General features: G+C 51.9%; 1 protein-coding gene across 2 annotated transcripts in view; it reads left to right on the plus strand.

The window, feature by feature from the left end:
* The first annotated feature begins 6,616 nt into the window (after positions 1–6,616).
* LOC147092058 (membrane-spanning 4-domains subfamily A member 15-like) overlaps positions 6,617–17,804 on the plus strand; it is a 31,994-nt gene continuing 20,806 nt past the window's right edge. The window contains exons 1-3 of one of the 2 annotated variants that reach the window (XM_085975795.1): positions 6,618–6,784; positions 13,100–13,259; positions 15,084–15,194. In XM_085975795.1, coding sequence (XP_085831921.1) covers positions 13,113–13,259; positions 15,084–15,194 — 258 coding nt within the window. In that variant the 5' untranslated portion in view covers positions 6,618–6,784; positions 13,100–13,112. Of the gene's footprint in view, positions 6,785–13,099; positions 13,260–15,083; positions 15,195–17,804 lie in introns of both variants that reach the window. The other variant, XM_085975796.1, reaches the window with a different exon arrangement.

Below are 17,804 nucleotides of genomic sequence, written 5' to 3' on the forward strand. Positions count from 1 at the left end.
GAGACCACATCTTGAGTATTGTGTGCAGTTTTGGTCGTCTTATCTGAGGAAGGGTGTTCTTGCCATGGAGGGAGTGCAGCGAAGATTCACCAGACGGATACCTGGGATGGCAGGAATGACATATGAGGAGAGATTGGGTCGATTGGGCTTATACTTGCTGAAGTTTAGAAGAATGAGAGGGGATCTCATTGAAACTTATAAAATTCTGACAGGACTGGACAGACTAGATGCAGGAAGGATGTTCCCGATGGTCGGGGAGTCCAGAACCAGGGGTCACAGTCTAAGGATAAGGGGTATGCCATTTAGGACTGAGATGAGGAGGAATTTCTTCACCCAGAGAGTGGTGAACCTGTGGAATTCTCTACCACAGAAGGCAGTGGAAGCCAATTCATTAAATATATTTAAGAAGGAGTTGGATATATTTCTTAAGGCTAAAGGGATCAAGGGATATGGGGAGAAGGCAGGGACAGGGTACTGAGTTTGAATGATCAGCCATAAGCTCATTGAATGGCGGAGCAGGCTCGAGGGGCCGAATGGCCTACTCCTGCTCCTATCTTCTATGTTTCTATGGACAATTGCAAATGCTTCGGCTCCTCCACCTCCTGGGTCCCCATACCTGCCTCACTCACAGTCACATCCTCCTGTCCCTGACCACTGACCAAATCCGAAGACCCCATCATAAGGGGTGTGATTGCCTCCTGGACTAAAGTGTCCAGGTAACTTTCCCCCACCCTGATGCATCGCAGAGGCCACACCTCGGCCTCCAGCTCATCAACCTTGAGCCGAAGCGCCTCGAGCCGCAGACACTTACTGTTAAGTATGTGTATTGTATTGAACAATTAACACAAAGACTTAAACGTATAACTCAAACAGGTCTTTACTGGTTGGAGGTAGGGACTATACATAGGTCTTTACTTCATGCCCACAGGCGGGAACTGAGGGGAATCAGTACCCACAGTACTATTTATACCCCTATGGCCAGGAGTGGTACTGCGTATCACTACGCCCAACAAGTAGTGCAGTCCTGTCCATAGGTTCAAAGTAGCACACATATTACATACACAACATTCCTCCCTTCCTAGCTTTACAGTCATCTCCCCATTTAACATAACGTAATAACATATATACATATATAACTTCAGGTTTACATAACAGAATAACATAGATACATAGATAACTTCATGTCAAAAACAGATCACAGATTCAGTCTCTGCGGAAAACAGTTCACAGATTCAATCTCTGTGGTGTAGTCGGTTCACATTGCTAGAGTGACTCATTCAATAGTCCTTCCATGGATTTAACAGTTTGAACTTCCGAACTGAATTGGCTCCGTTCGGAGGGACCACGTGTGTGATCTGGTAGAGGTGATAATGGTTCAGATGGGTCATCTTCTGTTTTTACTTTTCCTTTTCTGCTTCTTGGAGACTCTCTGGGCTCCATTGTCAGCTGCCACAGCTGCCAGCTGCATGCGCAGTTCCTCCTTCTCTTCCTCCTGTTTCCGTCGTAGAGCCAGCTTCTCCCGATGTTCCGTAGACTTTTGGTGCTCCTCCATGATTTCTGCACTTTGGGAGTCGAAGTTACAAGCTGGGCAGGACAGGACATCGTAATATTCGGTGTCGTCCTGAGCTAGACCAGTGAGAGGGTCGTCTATTTCCTCCATACCTAGCTGGACGTTAGCCAGCTCTTGTTCCAAATCCAGACATCTTTCCTGAAGAGACTTCTTCATGTGTACCTCTGCATCCAGCTTTTTCTGGGCTTTCAGCAAGTCGTTTACTAGTGACCTCATTTGTGATTTTAATACTTCAACTTCCTTTGGAGATTGATTGATCGGACTATGCAATCCCTCTACCGGAGCAGCTGTTTCAGCGGTCTGTTGTTCTACGTTGACGTGAGTCAGCGTACTTTTGGCATCCAAGGGCTGCTCTGTTGCAGTCATCTCAGTCTGTGTTGCCACCTCAGCTCTTCCAATAACCTTTGAGAGCTCCGAACCCCTTTCGTTTGAATATTGAAGTTCATGTTCAAGTTTTTCCCATTTCAGAGTCCTGTCCTTCAGCATATGCAGGAGTTGGCTGACCGTTAACTCCTCTGACATCAGACGTTTTGTGTGCTCCTGCTCCATTTTCTCCATCAGCTGCTTCTGTTGTCTTTCCAGATTCTCCAACTCTATATCAAAGAACTCTTTCGTTGCATTCAACTCTTGCTCAAAACGGCGAAGCATTTGTTCTAATTGCTGTTGTAGTTTGAAATGGAGTTGAGTTCGAGCCCGGTGTCCCTCAGAAATGGGCACATCAGTAGACTTGCCAGACTCAGAATCCACAGTTAAACTATGTTGTTGTTGCTCAGTGGAATTCTGTGCTGAAACTTTGTCTTTTGCACCTGAGTTGGGCTTACCATCATCCGTTCCAGAGTCTGGGCCGACTATCTTCACCGAGTTCTCACTCGTTATTGTTTGTAGGAAATGCCAGTCCATATTCATTTTCCTAATCCACTCCCGTCCTAGTAGTGGAGGACCTCCTTCAGATATCACATATAAGTCCATTATTTGACTGTCTTCGCCCTTGTGGGCCACTGCAACCTCTATTTTCCCGATGGGGTACACTCTTTGCCCCGTGTATGTTTTCAATATAATCCCCGTATCCTGTAGGGGAATATGTTGGAATAACTTTCCGTAATCTTTCTTATTTATGACCGTCAATGCCGATCCAGTGTCCAATTCCAGTTTTACTTGGACTCCTTCTATCTGAAGAGTGACCCAAATTGTCTGGAGGTCTGCACCCTTACCAGCGTTGAGTACTCTTAAGCTAGCCAGTTCATTACAGCTTAAGCTAGCCAGTTCATTACTGCTAGCGTCTGAATCGGACTCCTGTTCGGTCACCTTGTGTACCTTTGCGTATTTTCCTTGCGGTGACTTCTTGTTGCTGGTCTTCTTCCCTGACCTGCATACTCTAGCTATATGTCCAAGCCTACCACAAGTTCTACATTCTTGGTTTTTAAACCAACACTGGTTCTGATCATGCGTTGTCTTTCCACAACGATAACATTTGCCAGAACTCACACCCAATTTGTGTGCACTGAGCTCCGGTGACCGTAGCTGCATTACTGCCGTGCCTCTCGCTGCGGCTTCGTGTGCTGCTGCCATAGTGACCGCCTTCTCAAGCATCAGCTCATTCTCCTCGAGCAGTCGCTTTTGTGTATCCTGTTTAAATAAACCACACACAAATTTGTCTCGTAGTGCATCTGTCAATCCCGTTCCAAACTGGCAATATTTCGCTAATTTACGCAATTCCAGCAAATATTCAGCATTGCTTTCATGCTGTAGCTGCCTTCTGTCGTAAAATTTAAATCGTTCCGCTAGCATCAGCGGCGTGGGGTTTAGATGATCTTTCAGGACAGTAACAATCTCATCGAACGTCTTATCCGCCGGTTCATCTGGTGATAACAGGTGTTTCAATTGCCCGTACGTCTTCGCACCCATTAAATTTAATAATGTTAGAGCTTTATCTTGGTCACGAATTTTATTGGCCTTACAATAATTTTTTACTCTTTCAACATATATGGCCCAATCTTCGAGGTCACTATCAAAGGTGCTAATATTCCCGTGTTTAGGCATTGTAGATTTGCAATTTCTCAGATTTTATTTTCTTTACTTGTTATCAAAGATGGCGGCTTCCCGCTCTTGCCGTCGTCCTCCGCCCACAAAATGGCGGTTTTCCCGCGCTTGGCGGTCTTCACCCGTCCCCCGACGCCGTCTCCCTTCAGCCCTCGAGTGCGGCCCTTATCTTCGCCGCGATCGATAGCCCGCGCTGTGCACCGCGACTCTCGCACCTTGAGCTTCTGCAGCCGCCGCGCCTTTCAGTCCGAGTGCGGCTCTTATCTTTGGTCCCGATCGCTGGCCCGGCTGCGCCCCTCACTTCAAAGCGGCCCGGCCCTTATCTGCCGATCGCTATCGCCCTACCTCTCTCTCTTCCCCAGTCCTGTCTTTACTCCGGTTCACAAGCTGATGGAGGCTTCAGGGTCCTAATGCCTGTCGCTTCCAGTCGCTGGAAGCTGTCAGGATTTCTGCTGCCCTTCAGTTTTGAGTGGGGTGTTGAGGATTGAAACCTCTCTTCAACGTCCTGTCTTTGGACGAAGCCGCCTGGAATAACTGCCGCAGGGTAAGAGCCTGACTCGTCGCCAGTGTTAAGTATGTGTATTGTATTGAACAATTAACACAAAGACTTAAACGTATAACTCAAACAGGTCTTTACTGGTTGGAGGTAGGGACTATACATAGGTCTTTACTTCATGCCCACAGGCGGGAACTGAGGGGAATCAGTACCCACAGTACTATTTATACCCCTATGGCCAGGAGTGGTACTGCGTATCACTACGCCCAACAAGTAGTGCAGTCCTGTCCATAGGTTCAAAGTAGCACACATATTACATACACAACACTTACCGCAGACGTGTTCATCCTGGATCAGACTGGCGTCCAGGAGCTCCCACATACTGCAGTCGCAACACATCACCTGCCCTCCCATCTTTATTGGGTCTTAATTAATTTATTTTTATTAATTATTAACAAACCCTACTACACCTAATAAGATTTATTACTGCTAGTAAACTAGTACTAATGAAACCTTACAATTACTAATACATTTCCTGGGCTGTAAAAGATAAGGGAAGTGAGCAAAACACTCACCAACCAATCACTTGCCCTTTTCCCTATGATGCCAGCTTTTATTTTTCTCCAGGTACGGTTGGGGGGGGGGGGGGTGACACAGAGCCAAACTCCCGCTGGTTCTCTGTCCCCTCTCGTGCAGCTTATTAGCTCCTGCTCGCCTGGAAACTGGCAAAGATGGAAAAAGAAAGGAATCAATACACTCACTCACTTACTTACCAAACTCGCAGCATTTATACTGTTAACCATAAAGCTGTATTCAAGGCTTTATTTTATTGTGGCCAATGAATGTAATGGTTTTACCATGTAATTGATGAGTTGTAACAAGTACTACAGTTTTTATTAAAAAAACAAAAAAAGACTAGATTTTATTAAAAAAAAGAGATTAACCTTTAACATTCACTCACCAAACTCGCAGCTTAACGCTCTGTTCTGAGCTGCACTCCGTCAGAGTCATACAGCACAGGGAGAGGCCCTTCGGCCCATCGTGTCCGCGTCGGCCATCAAGCCCTGTCTATTCTAAGTCCATTTTCCAGCACTTGGTCCGTAGCCTTGTATGCTATGGCGTTTCAAGTGCTCATCTACTAAGGGGAAGAGTTCCTTTCTATCTACCCTATCTATGCCCCTCATAATTTTGTACACCTCAATCAGGTCCCCCCTCAGCCTTCTCTGCTCCAAGGAAAACAACCCCAGCCTGTCCAGTCTCTCTTCATAGCTGAAGCGCTCCAGCCCAGGTAACATCCTGGTGAATCTCCTCTGCACCCTCTCCAATGCAATCACATCCCTCCTATAGTGCGGCGACCAGAACTGCACACAGTATTCCAGCTGTGGCCTAACTAGCATTTTGTACAACTCCATCATAACCTCCCTGCTCTTATATTCTATGTCTCGGCTAATGAAGGCAAGTATCCCTTATGCCTTTTTAACCACCTTATCTACCTGTCCTGCTGCCTTCAGGGATCTATGTACATGCACACCAAGGTCCCTCTGATCCTTTGTCCTTCCTAGGGTCCTACCATTCATTGTGTATTCCCTTGCCTTGTTAGTCCTCCCAAAATGCATCACCTCACACTTTTCAGGGTTAAATTCCATTTGCCACTGTTCTGCCCATCTGACCAATTTGTCTATATTGTCCTGTAGCCTGAGGCTTCCCTCCTCGCCATTTACCACTCCACCAATTTTTGTGTCATCTGCGAACTTACTGATCTTACCTCCTACATTCCTATCTAAGTCATTAATGTACACTACAAACAGCAAAGGACCCAGCACCGATCCCTGCGGCACACCACTGGTCACAGGCTGCTATTTCAAAAGTACTCCATTGACTGTGACCTGGCTTGTCATCTGGGAGCTGGGGTCAGAACAGGAGCCATACAAAGGGGATGAAGGTTTCCGCTTTCTGATTGGGCACCGGGTGGGGCAGGGAGGTCAGTCATTGACCTTTCATCCTCTGGGTCCTGAGGTCAAATCCAGCACCCTTTGAATACCCCTCTGCTCCCTCAGTACTGCCCCTCCGACATTGCAGCGCTCCCTCAGTACAGCCCCTCCAACAGTGCAGCGCTCCCTCAGTACTGCCCCTCCGACAGTGCGGCGCTCCCTCAGTACTGCCCCTCCGACAGTGCAGCACTCCCTCAGTACTGCCCCTCCGACAGTGCAGCGCTCCCTCAGTACTGCCCCTCCGACAGTGTGGCACTCCCTCAGTACAACCCCTCCGACAGTGCAGCACTCCCTCAGTACTGCCCCTCTGACAGTGCAGCGCTCCCTCAGTACTGCCCCTCTGACAGTGCAGCGCTCCCTCAGTACTGCCCCTCCGACAGTGCGGCGCTCCCTCAGCACTGGGGGGAGGAATATCGTGCAGTGCCGCTGTACATCAGCAGAGGGAGGTAGCAGCCAGGTTTAGCCCCTGGGAACAGCCTTGGACCTGCCCCTTTAAACCATCCCGTCACAGACACCAGCCAGAGAGAGAGAGAGAGAGAGAACTGTTAGCGAAGAGAGAGAGAGAGAGAGAAGAGGGGCTTTACGATCTCAGCAAGGAGGAGAAAAACAACAACTACGAGAGGAGGTGTTTGGGGGGGTTAGTGCAGAGAAAGATCCCAGAGAGGGAGGTCAGGACAATCGTGAAAGGTGAGTGAGGGGGAGAGGGGGAAATTCGCGCCGGGTTTTGCTTCTTGTCTGAGACCCTCAGAAGAGCGTGTGAAAGATTCAGTGCTCGAATGGGTCCTAGAGCACTGGTGAGTCACAACCACCTCCCAGCCAGATCTTAAACCCTTTTCAGCTGGGAGCCTGCAGCCCAGATTAGGAAGTTATGTTACAGATTATATAAAGCTCTGGTCGGAACCCTATCTGGAGTAATTGTGTTTGGTTCCGGGCCCCGCACCTCAGGAAGGATATATTAGCTATGGAGGGGGGGCAGCCCCGATTAAACAGAACCGTACCGGGGTCATAAAGGGTTAAATTATATCGGCAGTTTCCTATGTAACAGGCTCAAGGGGCTGAATGACCCATCTCCTGTTCCTATGGTAACAGGCTCGAGGGCCTGAATGGCCTCCTCCTGTTCCTATGTAACAGGCTCGAGGGGCTGAATGGCCTCCTCCTGTTCCTATGGTAACAGGCTCGAGGGGCTAAATGGCCTCCTCCTGTTCCTGTGTAACAGGCCCGAGGGGGCTGAACGGCCTCCCACTGTTCCTGTTTAACAGTCTCGAGGGGCAGAATGGCCTCCTCCTGTTCCAGTGTAACAGGCTCAAGGGACTGAATGTCCTCCTCCTGTTCCTGTGTAATAGGTTCGAGGGTCTGAATGGCCTCCTCCTGTTCCTGTGTAACAGGCCCGAGGGGGCTGATGGCCTCCTCCTGTTCCTGTGGAACAGGCTCGAGGGGGCTGATGGCCTCCTCCTGTTCCTGTGTAACAGGCTCGAGGGGCTGAATGGCCTCCTCCTGTTCCTGTGCAACAGGCTCGAGGGGCTGAATGGCCTCCTCCTGTTCCAATGTAACAGGCTCGAGGGGGCTGAACAGCCTCCTCCTCTTCCTGTGTAACAGACTTGAGGGGCTGATTGGACCTCCTCCTGTTCCTATGATAACAGGCTCGAGGGGCTAAATGGCCTCCTCCTGTTCCTGTGTAAGAGGCTCGAGGGGCTAAATGGGCCTCCTCCTGTTCCAGTGTAACAGGCTCGAGAGGCTGAATGGCCTCCTCCTGTTCCTATGTAAGGCTTGAGGGGCTGAATGGCCTCCTCCTATTCCTGTGTAACAGGACCAAGGGGCTGAATGGCCTCCTCCTGTTCCTATGGTAACAGGCTCGAGGGACTGAATGTCCTCCTCCTGTTCCTATGTAATAGGTTCGAGGGTCTGAATGGCCTCCTCCTGTTACTGTGTAACAGGCTCGAGGGGGCTGAATGACCTCCTCCTGTTCCTAATGTAACAGGATCGAGGGGGCTGAATGGCCTCCCCCTGTTCCTGTTTAACAGTCTCGAGGGGACAGAATGGCCTCCTCCTGTTCCAGTGTAACAGGCTCGAGGGGCTGAATGGCCTCCTCCTCATCCTGTGCAACAGGCTCGAGGGGCTGAATGGCCTCCTCCTGTTCCTATGTTACAGGCTCGAGGGGCTGAATGGCCTCCTCCTGTTCCTGTGCAACAGGCTCGAGGGGCTGAATGGCCTCCTCCTGTTCCTGTGCAACAGGCTCGAGGGGCTGAATGGCCTCCTCCTCTTCCTGTGTAACAGACTCGAGGGGGCTGATGGCCTCCTCCTGTTCCTGTGTAACAGACTCGAGGAGCTGATTGGACCTCCTCCTGTTTCTATGATAACAGGCTCGAGGGGCTAAATGGCCTCCTCCTGTTCCTGTGTAACAGGCTCGAGGGGCTGAATGGCCTCCTCCTGTTCCTATGGTAACAGGCTCGAGGGCTGAATGGCCTCCTCCTGTTCCTGTGTAAGAGGCTCGCGGGGCTAAATGGGCCTCCTCCCGTTCCAGTGTAACAGGCTCGAGAGGCTGAATGGCCTCCTCCTGTTCCTATGTAAGGCTCGAGGGGCTGAATGGCCTCCTCCTGTTACTGTGTAACAGGACCGAGGGGCTGAATGGCCTCCTCCTGTTCCTATGGTAACAGGCTCGTGGAACTGAATGTCCTCCTCCTGTTCCTATGTAATAGGTTCGAGGGTCTGAATGGCCTCCTCCTGTTCCTGTGTAACAGGCCCGAGGGGGCTGAACGGCCTGCTCCTGTTCCTGTGTAACAGGCTCGAGGGGGCTGAATGACCTCCTCCTGTTCCTAATGTAACAGGATCGAGGGGGCTGAATGGCCTCCCCCTGTTCCTGTTTAACAGTCTCGAGGGGGCTGAATGGCCTCCTCCTGTTCCAGTGTAACAGGCTCGAGGGACTGAATGTCCTCCTCCTGTTCCTATGTAATAGGTTCGAGGGTCTGAATGGCCTCCTACTGTTCCTGTGTAACAGGCCCGAGGGGGCTGAACGGCCTCCTCCTGTTCCTGTGTAACAGGCTCGAGGGGGCTGATGGCCTCCTCCTGTTCCTGTGTAACAGGCTCGAGGGGCTGAATGGCCTCCTCCTCTTCCTGTGCAACAGGCTCGAGGAGCTGAATGGCCTCCTCCTGTTCCTATGTAACAGGCTCGAGGGGGCTGAACGGCCTCCTCCTCTTCCTGTGTAACAGACTCGAGGGGCTGATTGGACCTCCTCCTGTTCCTATGATAACAGGCTCGAGGGGCTGAATGGCCTCCTCCTGTTCCAATGTAACAGGCTCGAGACACTGAATGGCCTCCTCCTGTTCCTGTGTAACAGGCTCGAGGGGCTGAATGTCCTATTCCTGTTCCTATGGACTAGGCTCGAGGGTCTGAATGGCCTCCTCCTGCTCCTGTGTAACAGGCCCGAGGGGGCTGAACGGCCTCCTCCTTTTCCTGTGTAACCGGTTCGATTGGCTGAATGACCTCCTCCTGTTCCTGTGTAACAGGCTCGATGGGCTGAATGACCTCCTCCTGTTCCTGTGTAACAAGCTCGAGGGGGCTGAAGGACCTCCTCCTGTTCCTAATGTAACAGGCTTGAGGGACTGAATGGCCTCCTCCTGTTCCTGTGTAACAGGCCCGAGGGGGCTGTACGGCCTCCTCCTGTTCCTATGTAAGAGGCTCGAGGGACTGAATGGCCTCCTCCTGTTCCTGTGTAACAGGCCCGAGGGGGCTGAACGGCCTCCTCCTGTTCCTGTGTAACCGGCTCGATGGGCTGAATGACCTCCTCCTTTTTCTGTGCAACAGGCTCGAGCCATTAAATGTCCTCCTCCTGTTCCTGTGCAACAGGCTCAAGGGCTGAATGGCCTCCTCCTGTTCCTGTGTAACAGGCTCGAGACACTGAACGGCCTCCTCCTGTTCCTGTGTAATAGGCTCGAGGGGCTGAATGGGCCTCCTCCTGTTCCTGTGTAACAGGCTCGAGACACTGAATGGCCTCCTCTTGTTCCTGTGTAATAGGCTCGAGGGGCTGAATGAACATCTCCTGTTCCTGTGTTACAGTCTCGAGGGGGCTGAACGGCCTCCTTCTGTTCCTGTGTAACAGCCTCAAGGGGCTGAATGAAGTCCTCCTGTTCCTACGGTAACAGGCTTGAGGGAGCTGAACGGCCTCCTCCTGTTCCTGTGTAACAGGCTCGAGGGGCTGAATGGCTTCCTCCTGTTCCTGATGTAACAGGCTCAAGGGGGCTGAATGACCTCCTCCTGTTCCTAATGTAACAGGATCGAGGGGGCTGAATGGCCTCCCCCTGTTCCTGTGTAACAGGCACGAGGGGGCTGAACGGCCTCCTCCTGTTCCTGTGTAACAGGCTCGAGGGACTGAATGTCCTCCTCCTGTTCCTATGTAATAGGTTCGAGGGCTGAATGGCCTCCTCCTGTTCCTGTGTAACAGGCCAGAGGGGGCTGAACGGCCTCCTCCTGTTCCTGTGTAACAGGCTCGAGGGGGCTGAATGGCCTCCTCCTGTTCCTATGGTAACAGACTCGAGGGGCTGAATGGCCTCCTTCTCTTCCTGTGTAATAGATTTGAGGGGCTGAATGGCCTCCTCCTGTTCCTATGGTAACAGACTCGAGGGGCTGAATGGCCTCCTTCTCTTCCTGTGTAATAGATTTGAGGGGCTGAATGGCCTCCTCCTGTTCCTGTGTAATAGGTTCTCAGAGGTAGGCTGCCCCACTACTTTCGCCCCAGAAATTCCCTCTTTCCACCGCAGCCCCGCTGGAGACACCTAGTGGCAGGAGGAATATGGGCAGCGGGTTCGATGACACCTCGACGTGTTGCTTCACATCTTTATTGTAACGGTGTTAACTTCTCTGTTATAAGAAGGTTAGCAGGCGGGTGTGTCATACAAGAGCCATTGGCAACAACTCGCATTGATGCAGTGTCGTTAACTTAGCAAAAAACGCCTGAACTCAGACACAAAATTTGACACCGAGCCGCGTAAGGAGATATTAGGGACAGCTGAGCTAAAGCTTGGTCAAAGAGGTACGTTTTAAGAGGGTTTTAAAAGAGGAGAGGGAGAGGCGGAGAGGTTTAGGGAGGGAATTCCAGAGCTTGGAGGCCCAGGCGGATGAAGGCACGGCCGCCAATGGTGGAGCCATGGAAATCGGGGATGTGCAAGAGGCCAGAATTGGAGGGGCGCAGAGACCTCGGAGGGATGTAGGGCTGGAGGAAGTTACAGAGATCTCGGAATGTAACAGCAAGGAAGTTATTGCTGAACCTTCTATAAATCACTGGTTTGGCATCAGCTGGATTATTGTCTCCAATTCTGGGCACCAGAATTTAGGAAGAACGTCAAGGCCTTGGAGAGGGTGCAGAGATTGACCAGAATGATTCCAGGGATGAGGGACTTCAGCTATGTGGAGAGACTGGAGAAGCTGGGATTGTTCTCCTTAGAGCAGAGAAGGTTAAGGAAGAGATTGACCAGAATGGTACCAGGGATGAGGGACTTCAGTTACGTGGAGTGACTGGAGAAGCTGGGGTTGTTCTCCTTAGAGCAGAGAAGGTTAAGGGGAGATTGACCAGAATGGTACCAGGGATGAGGGACTTCAGTTACGTGGAGAGACTGGAGAAGCTGGGGTTGTTCTCCTTAGAGCAGAGAAGGTTAAGGGGAGATTGACCAGAATGGTACCAGGGGATGAGGGACTTCAGTTATGTGGAGAGACTGGAGAAGCTGGGATTGTTCTCCTTAGAGCAGAGAAGGTTAAGGGGGAGATTGACCAGAATGGTACCAGGGATGAGGGACTTCAGTTATGTGGAGAGACTGGAGAAGCTGGGATTGTTCTCCTTAGAGCAGAGAAGGTTAAGGGGAGATTGACCAGAATGGTACCAGGGATGAGGGACTTCAGTTACATGGAGAGACTGGAGAAGCTGGGATTGTTCTCCTTAGAGCAGAGAAGGTTAAGGGGAGATTGACCAGAATGGTACCAGGGATGAGGGACTTCAGCTATGTGGAGAGACTGGAGAAGCTGGGATTGTTCTCCTTAGAGCAGAGAAGGTTAAGCGGAGATTGACCAGAATGGTACCAGGGATGAGGGACTTCAGTTACATGGAGAGACTGGAGAAGCTGGGATTGTTCTCCTTAGACCAGAGAAGGTTAAGGGGAGATTTGATAGAGGTGTTCATAATTACGAGGGGTATTTATAGAGTAAATACGGAGAAACAGTTCCCAGTGGCAGGAGGGTTGTTAACCAAAGGACACAGATTGAAGGTAATTGGTAAAAGAACCAGAGGGGGAGATGAGAAATAATTTTTCTTTACGCAGCGAGTTGTGGTGATCTGGAACGCACTGCCTGAGGCGACGGAAGCAAATTCAATGGAGCTTTCAAAAGGGAAATTGGTAAATACTTGAAAAGATTGAACAGGCTGGGGCTCTTTTCTCTTGAAAAGAGAAGACTGAGGGGGAATGACCTGATCGAGGTCTATAAGATTATGAAGGGGTTCGATAGGGTCGACGTAGAGAAGATGTTTCCACTTGTGGGGGAGACCAGAACTAGGGGCCGTCAATATAAGAGAGTCACTAATAAATCCAATCGGGAATTCCGGAGAAACCTCTTTACCCAGAGAGTGGTGAGAGTGTGGAACTCGCTGCCACAGGGAGTGCGTGAGGCGAATAGTATAGATGGATTTAAGGGGAAGATAGATAAACACACGATGAAGAAAAGAATCAAAGGATATGTTGTTGGGGTGAGATGAAGAGGGGCGGGAGGAGGCTCGTGTGGAGCAGACACACCAGCATAGACCTGTTGGGCCGAATGGCCTGTTCCTGTGCTGTAAGCTTCTAGAAACGGGGAAAGGCTCAGGCGGGTGGGAGAGTGGGACTAATTTGACGGCTATTTCAAAAAAGCTGAAGATCCATCCTCCTGCACAGTGCGATCCCGCGCTTGTTGTGTGTTTTTGTGCCTCGCGGGCTCCGTGAGCGACTGACCTCCCATCCTCCCCCCGCACCCCCACACCGCAGACCCCTTTGAAGGATGTCGGCGCCGGCAGTGACCCAGCAGACGGTGGTGGTGACCCACCTCTACAAGTCCGACCCCTCGACCCCGGCAACGAACGTTGCCACCGCGCCTCACAACGCCTACGCGGAGAAGTTTCTGGAAGGCGAGCCGAAGGCGCTGGGGGTGAGTGGGCCCTTTAAGGCGGGTCTGTGCGAGTACGGGAGGGGGGGGGTGAGGGGGGGAGGGGCTGGGATCCGGTCTGGGGCTGGTCGGTGAGTGGGCCCTTTAAGGTGAATCTGGGGGAGTACGGGTGGAGGGGCTGGGATCGTAGCCTGTGACCCTCCCACAATGCAGCGCTCCCTCAGTACTGCCCCTCCCACAATGCAGCGCTCCCTCAGTACTGCCCCTCCCACAATGCAGCGCTCCCTCAGTACTGCCCCTCCGACAGTGCAGCGCTCCCTCAGTACGGCCCCTCCGACAGTGCGGCACTCCCTCAGTACTGCCCCTCCGACAGTGCGGCGGTCCTTCATTACTGCCCCTCCGACAGTGCAGCGCTCCCTCAGTACTGTCCCTCCGACAGTGCGGCGGTCCTTCATTACTGCCCCTCCGACAGTGCAGCGCTCCCTCAGTACTGACCCTCCGACTATGCGGCGCTCCCTCAGTACTGCCCCTCCGACAGTGTGGCGCTCCCTCAGTACTGCCCCTCCGACAGTGCTGCACCTCCTCAGTTCTGCCCCTCCGACAGTGCGGCGCTCCCTCAGTACTGACGCTCCAACAGTGCTGCACTCCCTCAGTAATGCCCCTCCGACAGTGCAGCGGTCCCTCGGTACTGCCTCTCCGACAGTGCAGCGCTCCCTCAGTAGTGCCCCTCCGACAGCTCAGCGCTCCCTCAGTACTGCCCTTCCAACAGTGCAGCGCTCCCTCAGTACTGCCCCTCCGACAGTGCAGCGCTCCCTCAGTACTGCCCCTCCGACAGTGCAGCGCTCCATCAGTACTGCCCCTCCCACAGTGCAGCGCTCCCTCAGTGCTGCCCCTCCGACAGTGCGGCGTTACCTCAGTACTGCCCCTCCGACAGTGCAGTGCTCCCTCGGTACTGCCCTCCGACAGTGCGGCGCTCCCTCGGTACTGCCCTCCGACAGTGCGGCGCTCCCTCAGTACTGACCCTCCGACAGTGCAGCGCTCCCTCAGTACTGCCCCTCTGACAGTGCGGTGCTCCCTCAGTACTGCCCCTCCGACAGTGCAGTGCTCCCTCAGTACTGCCCCTCCGACAGTGCGGTGCTCCCTCAGTACTGCCCCTCCGACAGTACGGTGCTCCCTCAGTACTGCCCCTCCGACAGTGCAGTGCTCCCTCGGTACTGCCCTCCGACAGTGCGGCGCTCCCTCAGTACTGCTCTCCCACAGTGCGGCGTTCCCTCAGTACTGACCCTCCGACAGTGCAGCGCTCCCTCAGTACTGCCCCTCCGACAGTGCAGTGCTCCCTCAGTACTGCCCCTCCGACAGTGCAGTGCTCCCTCAGTACTGCCCCTCCGATAGTGCGGCGCTCCCTCAGTACTGTCCCTCTGACAGTGCAGTGCTCCCTCAGTACTGCCCCTCCGACAGTGCTGTGCTCCCTCAGTACTGCCCCTCCGAAAGTGCTGCGCTCCCTCAGTACTGCCCCACCGACAGTGCTGCGCTCCATCAGTACTGCCCCTCCAACACTGCAGTGCTCCCTCAGTACTGACAATTGGTGGGGGATTGTCGGCCTGGGTATATGTGGCTCGAGTTTCTGGAGTCGGGCTGCAAAACAGGACCTTTCGCTCAGAAGCGGGAGAGAGAGTGTGCTACCCACTGAGAGACTTCTGACTCCTTAGTTAGGTTTTCTTGCACCGTCCATCACGGGCAGGGTGTATGGTAATGTTTGAGATGGACTTGAGTAGACCAGAGGAGTCTTTGTCCCAAAGTGTTTGTCGTAAATCTCTCCGAGTCACAGTCACATCTTCCGGCTCTTTTTCTCATTCCAAACATCAGGTTACTCAGATCCTAATCGGACTTGTTCACATTACGTTCGCGATCCCAATAGTCCTCAACGTCCGCTCCGTGGCTGTAAACCTTGGCTCACCGTTTGTGATCGGCGTTGCGGTGAGTTCTTGATCAATTTTTCCCATTTAAAGTCACCCTCGTTCCGAATGGGTGGAGATATTTAATTGCTATGAGATTGAATCACATCACTGTCGCTACTGACCGCCGGCAGGTATAGACTCACACTCACACTCACACACTCTCACACTCACACTCACACACACTCACACTCACACACACTCACACACTCACTCTCACAAACACTCACACACACACACACACACACTCACACACACTCACACTCACACACACACACTCACACACACACACACTCACACACACTCACACTCACACACACTCACACTCACACTCACACACTCACACACACACACTCACACACACACAATCACACACACTCACACACATTCACACTCACACACACTCACACACTCATACACACACTCACACACACTCACACTCACACACACTCACACTCACACACACTCACTCACACACACTCACACACTCACACACACACTCACACTCACTCACACACACTCACACACTCACACACACACACACACACACACTCACACTCACACACACTCACACACACACACACACTCACACACTCACACACACTCACACACTCACTCACACACACTCACACTCACACACACTCACACACACACACTCACACACACTCACACACACTCACACACACTCACACACTCACACACACTCACACACACACACTCACTCACACTCACACACACACACACACACACACACTCACTCACTCACTCACACACACACTCACTCACACGCTCACACACACACTCACACGCACACTCACACACTCACACACACACTCACTCACACACTCACACACACTCACACACACACTCACTCACACACACACTCACAGACTCACACACACACACTCACTCACACACTCACTCACTCACACACTCACACACACAAACACACTCACACACTCACACACACACACTCACTCACACACTCACACGCACACTCACACACTCACACACTCACACACACTCACACACACTCACTCACTCACACACTCACACACACTCACACACACGCTCACATACACACTCACTCACGCACTCACTCGCACACTCACACACTCACACACACACTCACTCACACACTCACACACACTCACACACACGCTCACTCACACACTCACACACACACTCACACACTCACAGACTCACACACACTCACACACACACTCACACACACACTCATTAACACACTCACTCACACACACACTCACACACACACTCACTCACACACTCACATGCACACTCACACACTCACACACACACACTCACTCACACACTCACACACACACTCACACACTCACACACTCACACACACTCACACACACACTCACACACACACTCACTCACACACTCACACGCACACTCACACACTCACACACACTCACACACACACTCACTCACACACTCACACACACACTCACACACTCACACACACTCACACACACGCTCACACACACACTCACTCACACACTCACACGCACACTCACACACTCACACACTCATACACACTCACACACACACTCACACACTCATACTCACACACACTCACTCACACACTCACACACTCACACACACTCACACACACACTCACACACACACTCACTCACACACTCACACGCACACACACTCACACACCCACTCACTCACACACACACTCACACACTCACACACTCACACACACTCACACACACACTCACACACACACTCACACACACACTCACACACACGCACACTCACACACTCACACACACTCACACACACACTCACTCACACACTCACACACACACTCACACACTCACACACTCACACACACACACACACGCTCACACACACACTCACTCACACACTCACACGCACACTCACACACTCATACTCACACACACTCACTCACACATTCAAACACTCACACACACTCACACAATCACACACACTCACACAATCACACACTCACACACTCACACTCACTCACACACACACTCACTCACACACACACTCACACACTCACACACACTCACACACACGCTCACACACACACTCACTCACACACTCACACGCACACTCACACACTCACACACTCATACACACTCACACACACACTCACACACTCATACTCACTCACACACTCACACGCACACTCACACACTCACACACACACACACACTCACACACTCATACTCACACACACTCACTCACACATTCAAACACTCACACACACTCACACAATCACACACACTCACACAATCACACACTCACACACACACACTCACTCACACACACTCACACAATCACACACTCACTCACACACACACACACACTCACTCACACACGCACACTCATAGAGTCATAGATAGAGTCATACAGCACAGAAAGAGGCCCTTCGGCCCATCGTGTCTGTGCCGGCCATCAAGCCCTGTCTAATCTAATCCCATTTTCCAGCACTTGGTCCATAGCCTTGAATGCTATGGCGTTTCAAGTGCTCATCTAAATGCTTCTTGAATGTTGTGAGGGTTCCTGCCTCTACCACCCTTTCAGGCAGTGAGTTCCAGATTCCAACCACCCTCTGGGTGAAAAAGTT

Source organism: Somniosus microcephalus, unplaced genomic scaffold, assembly GCF_052327205.1.
Source record: "Somniosus microcephalus isolate GS21.2 unplaced genomic scaffold, FLI_Smic_1.0 unresolved_chr2, whole genome shotgun sequence".
Taxonomy (NCBI): Eukaryota; Metazoa; Chordata; class Chondrichthyes; order Squaliformes; family Somniosidae; genus Somniosus; species Somniosus microcephalus.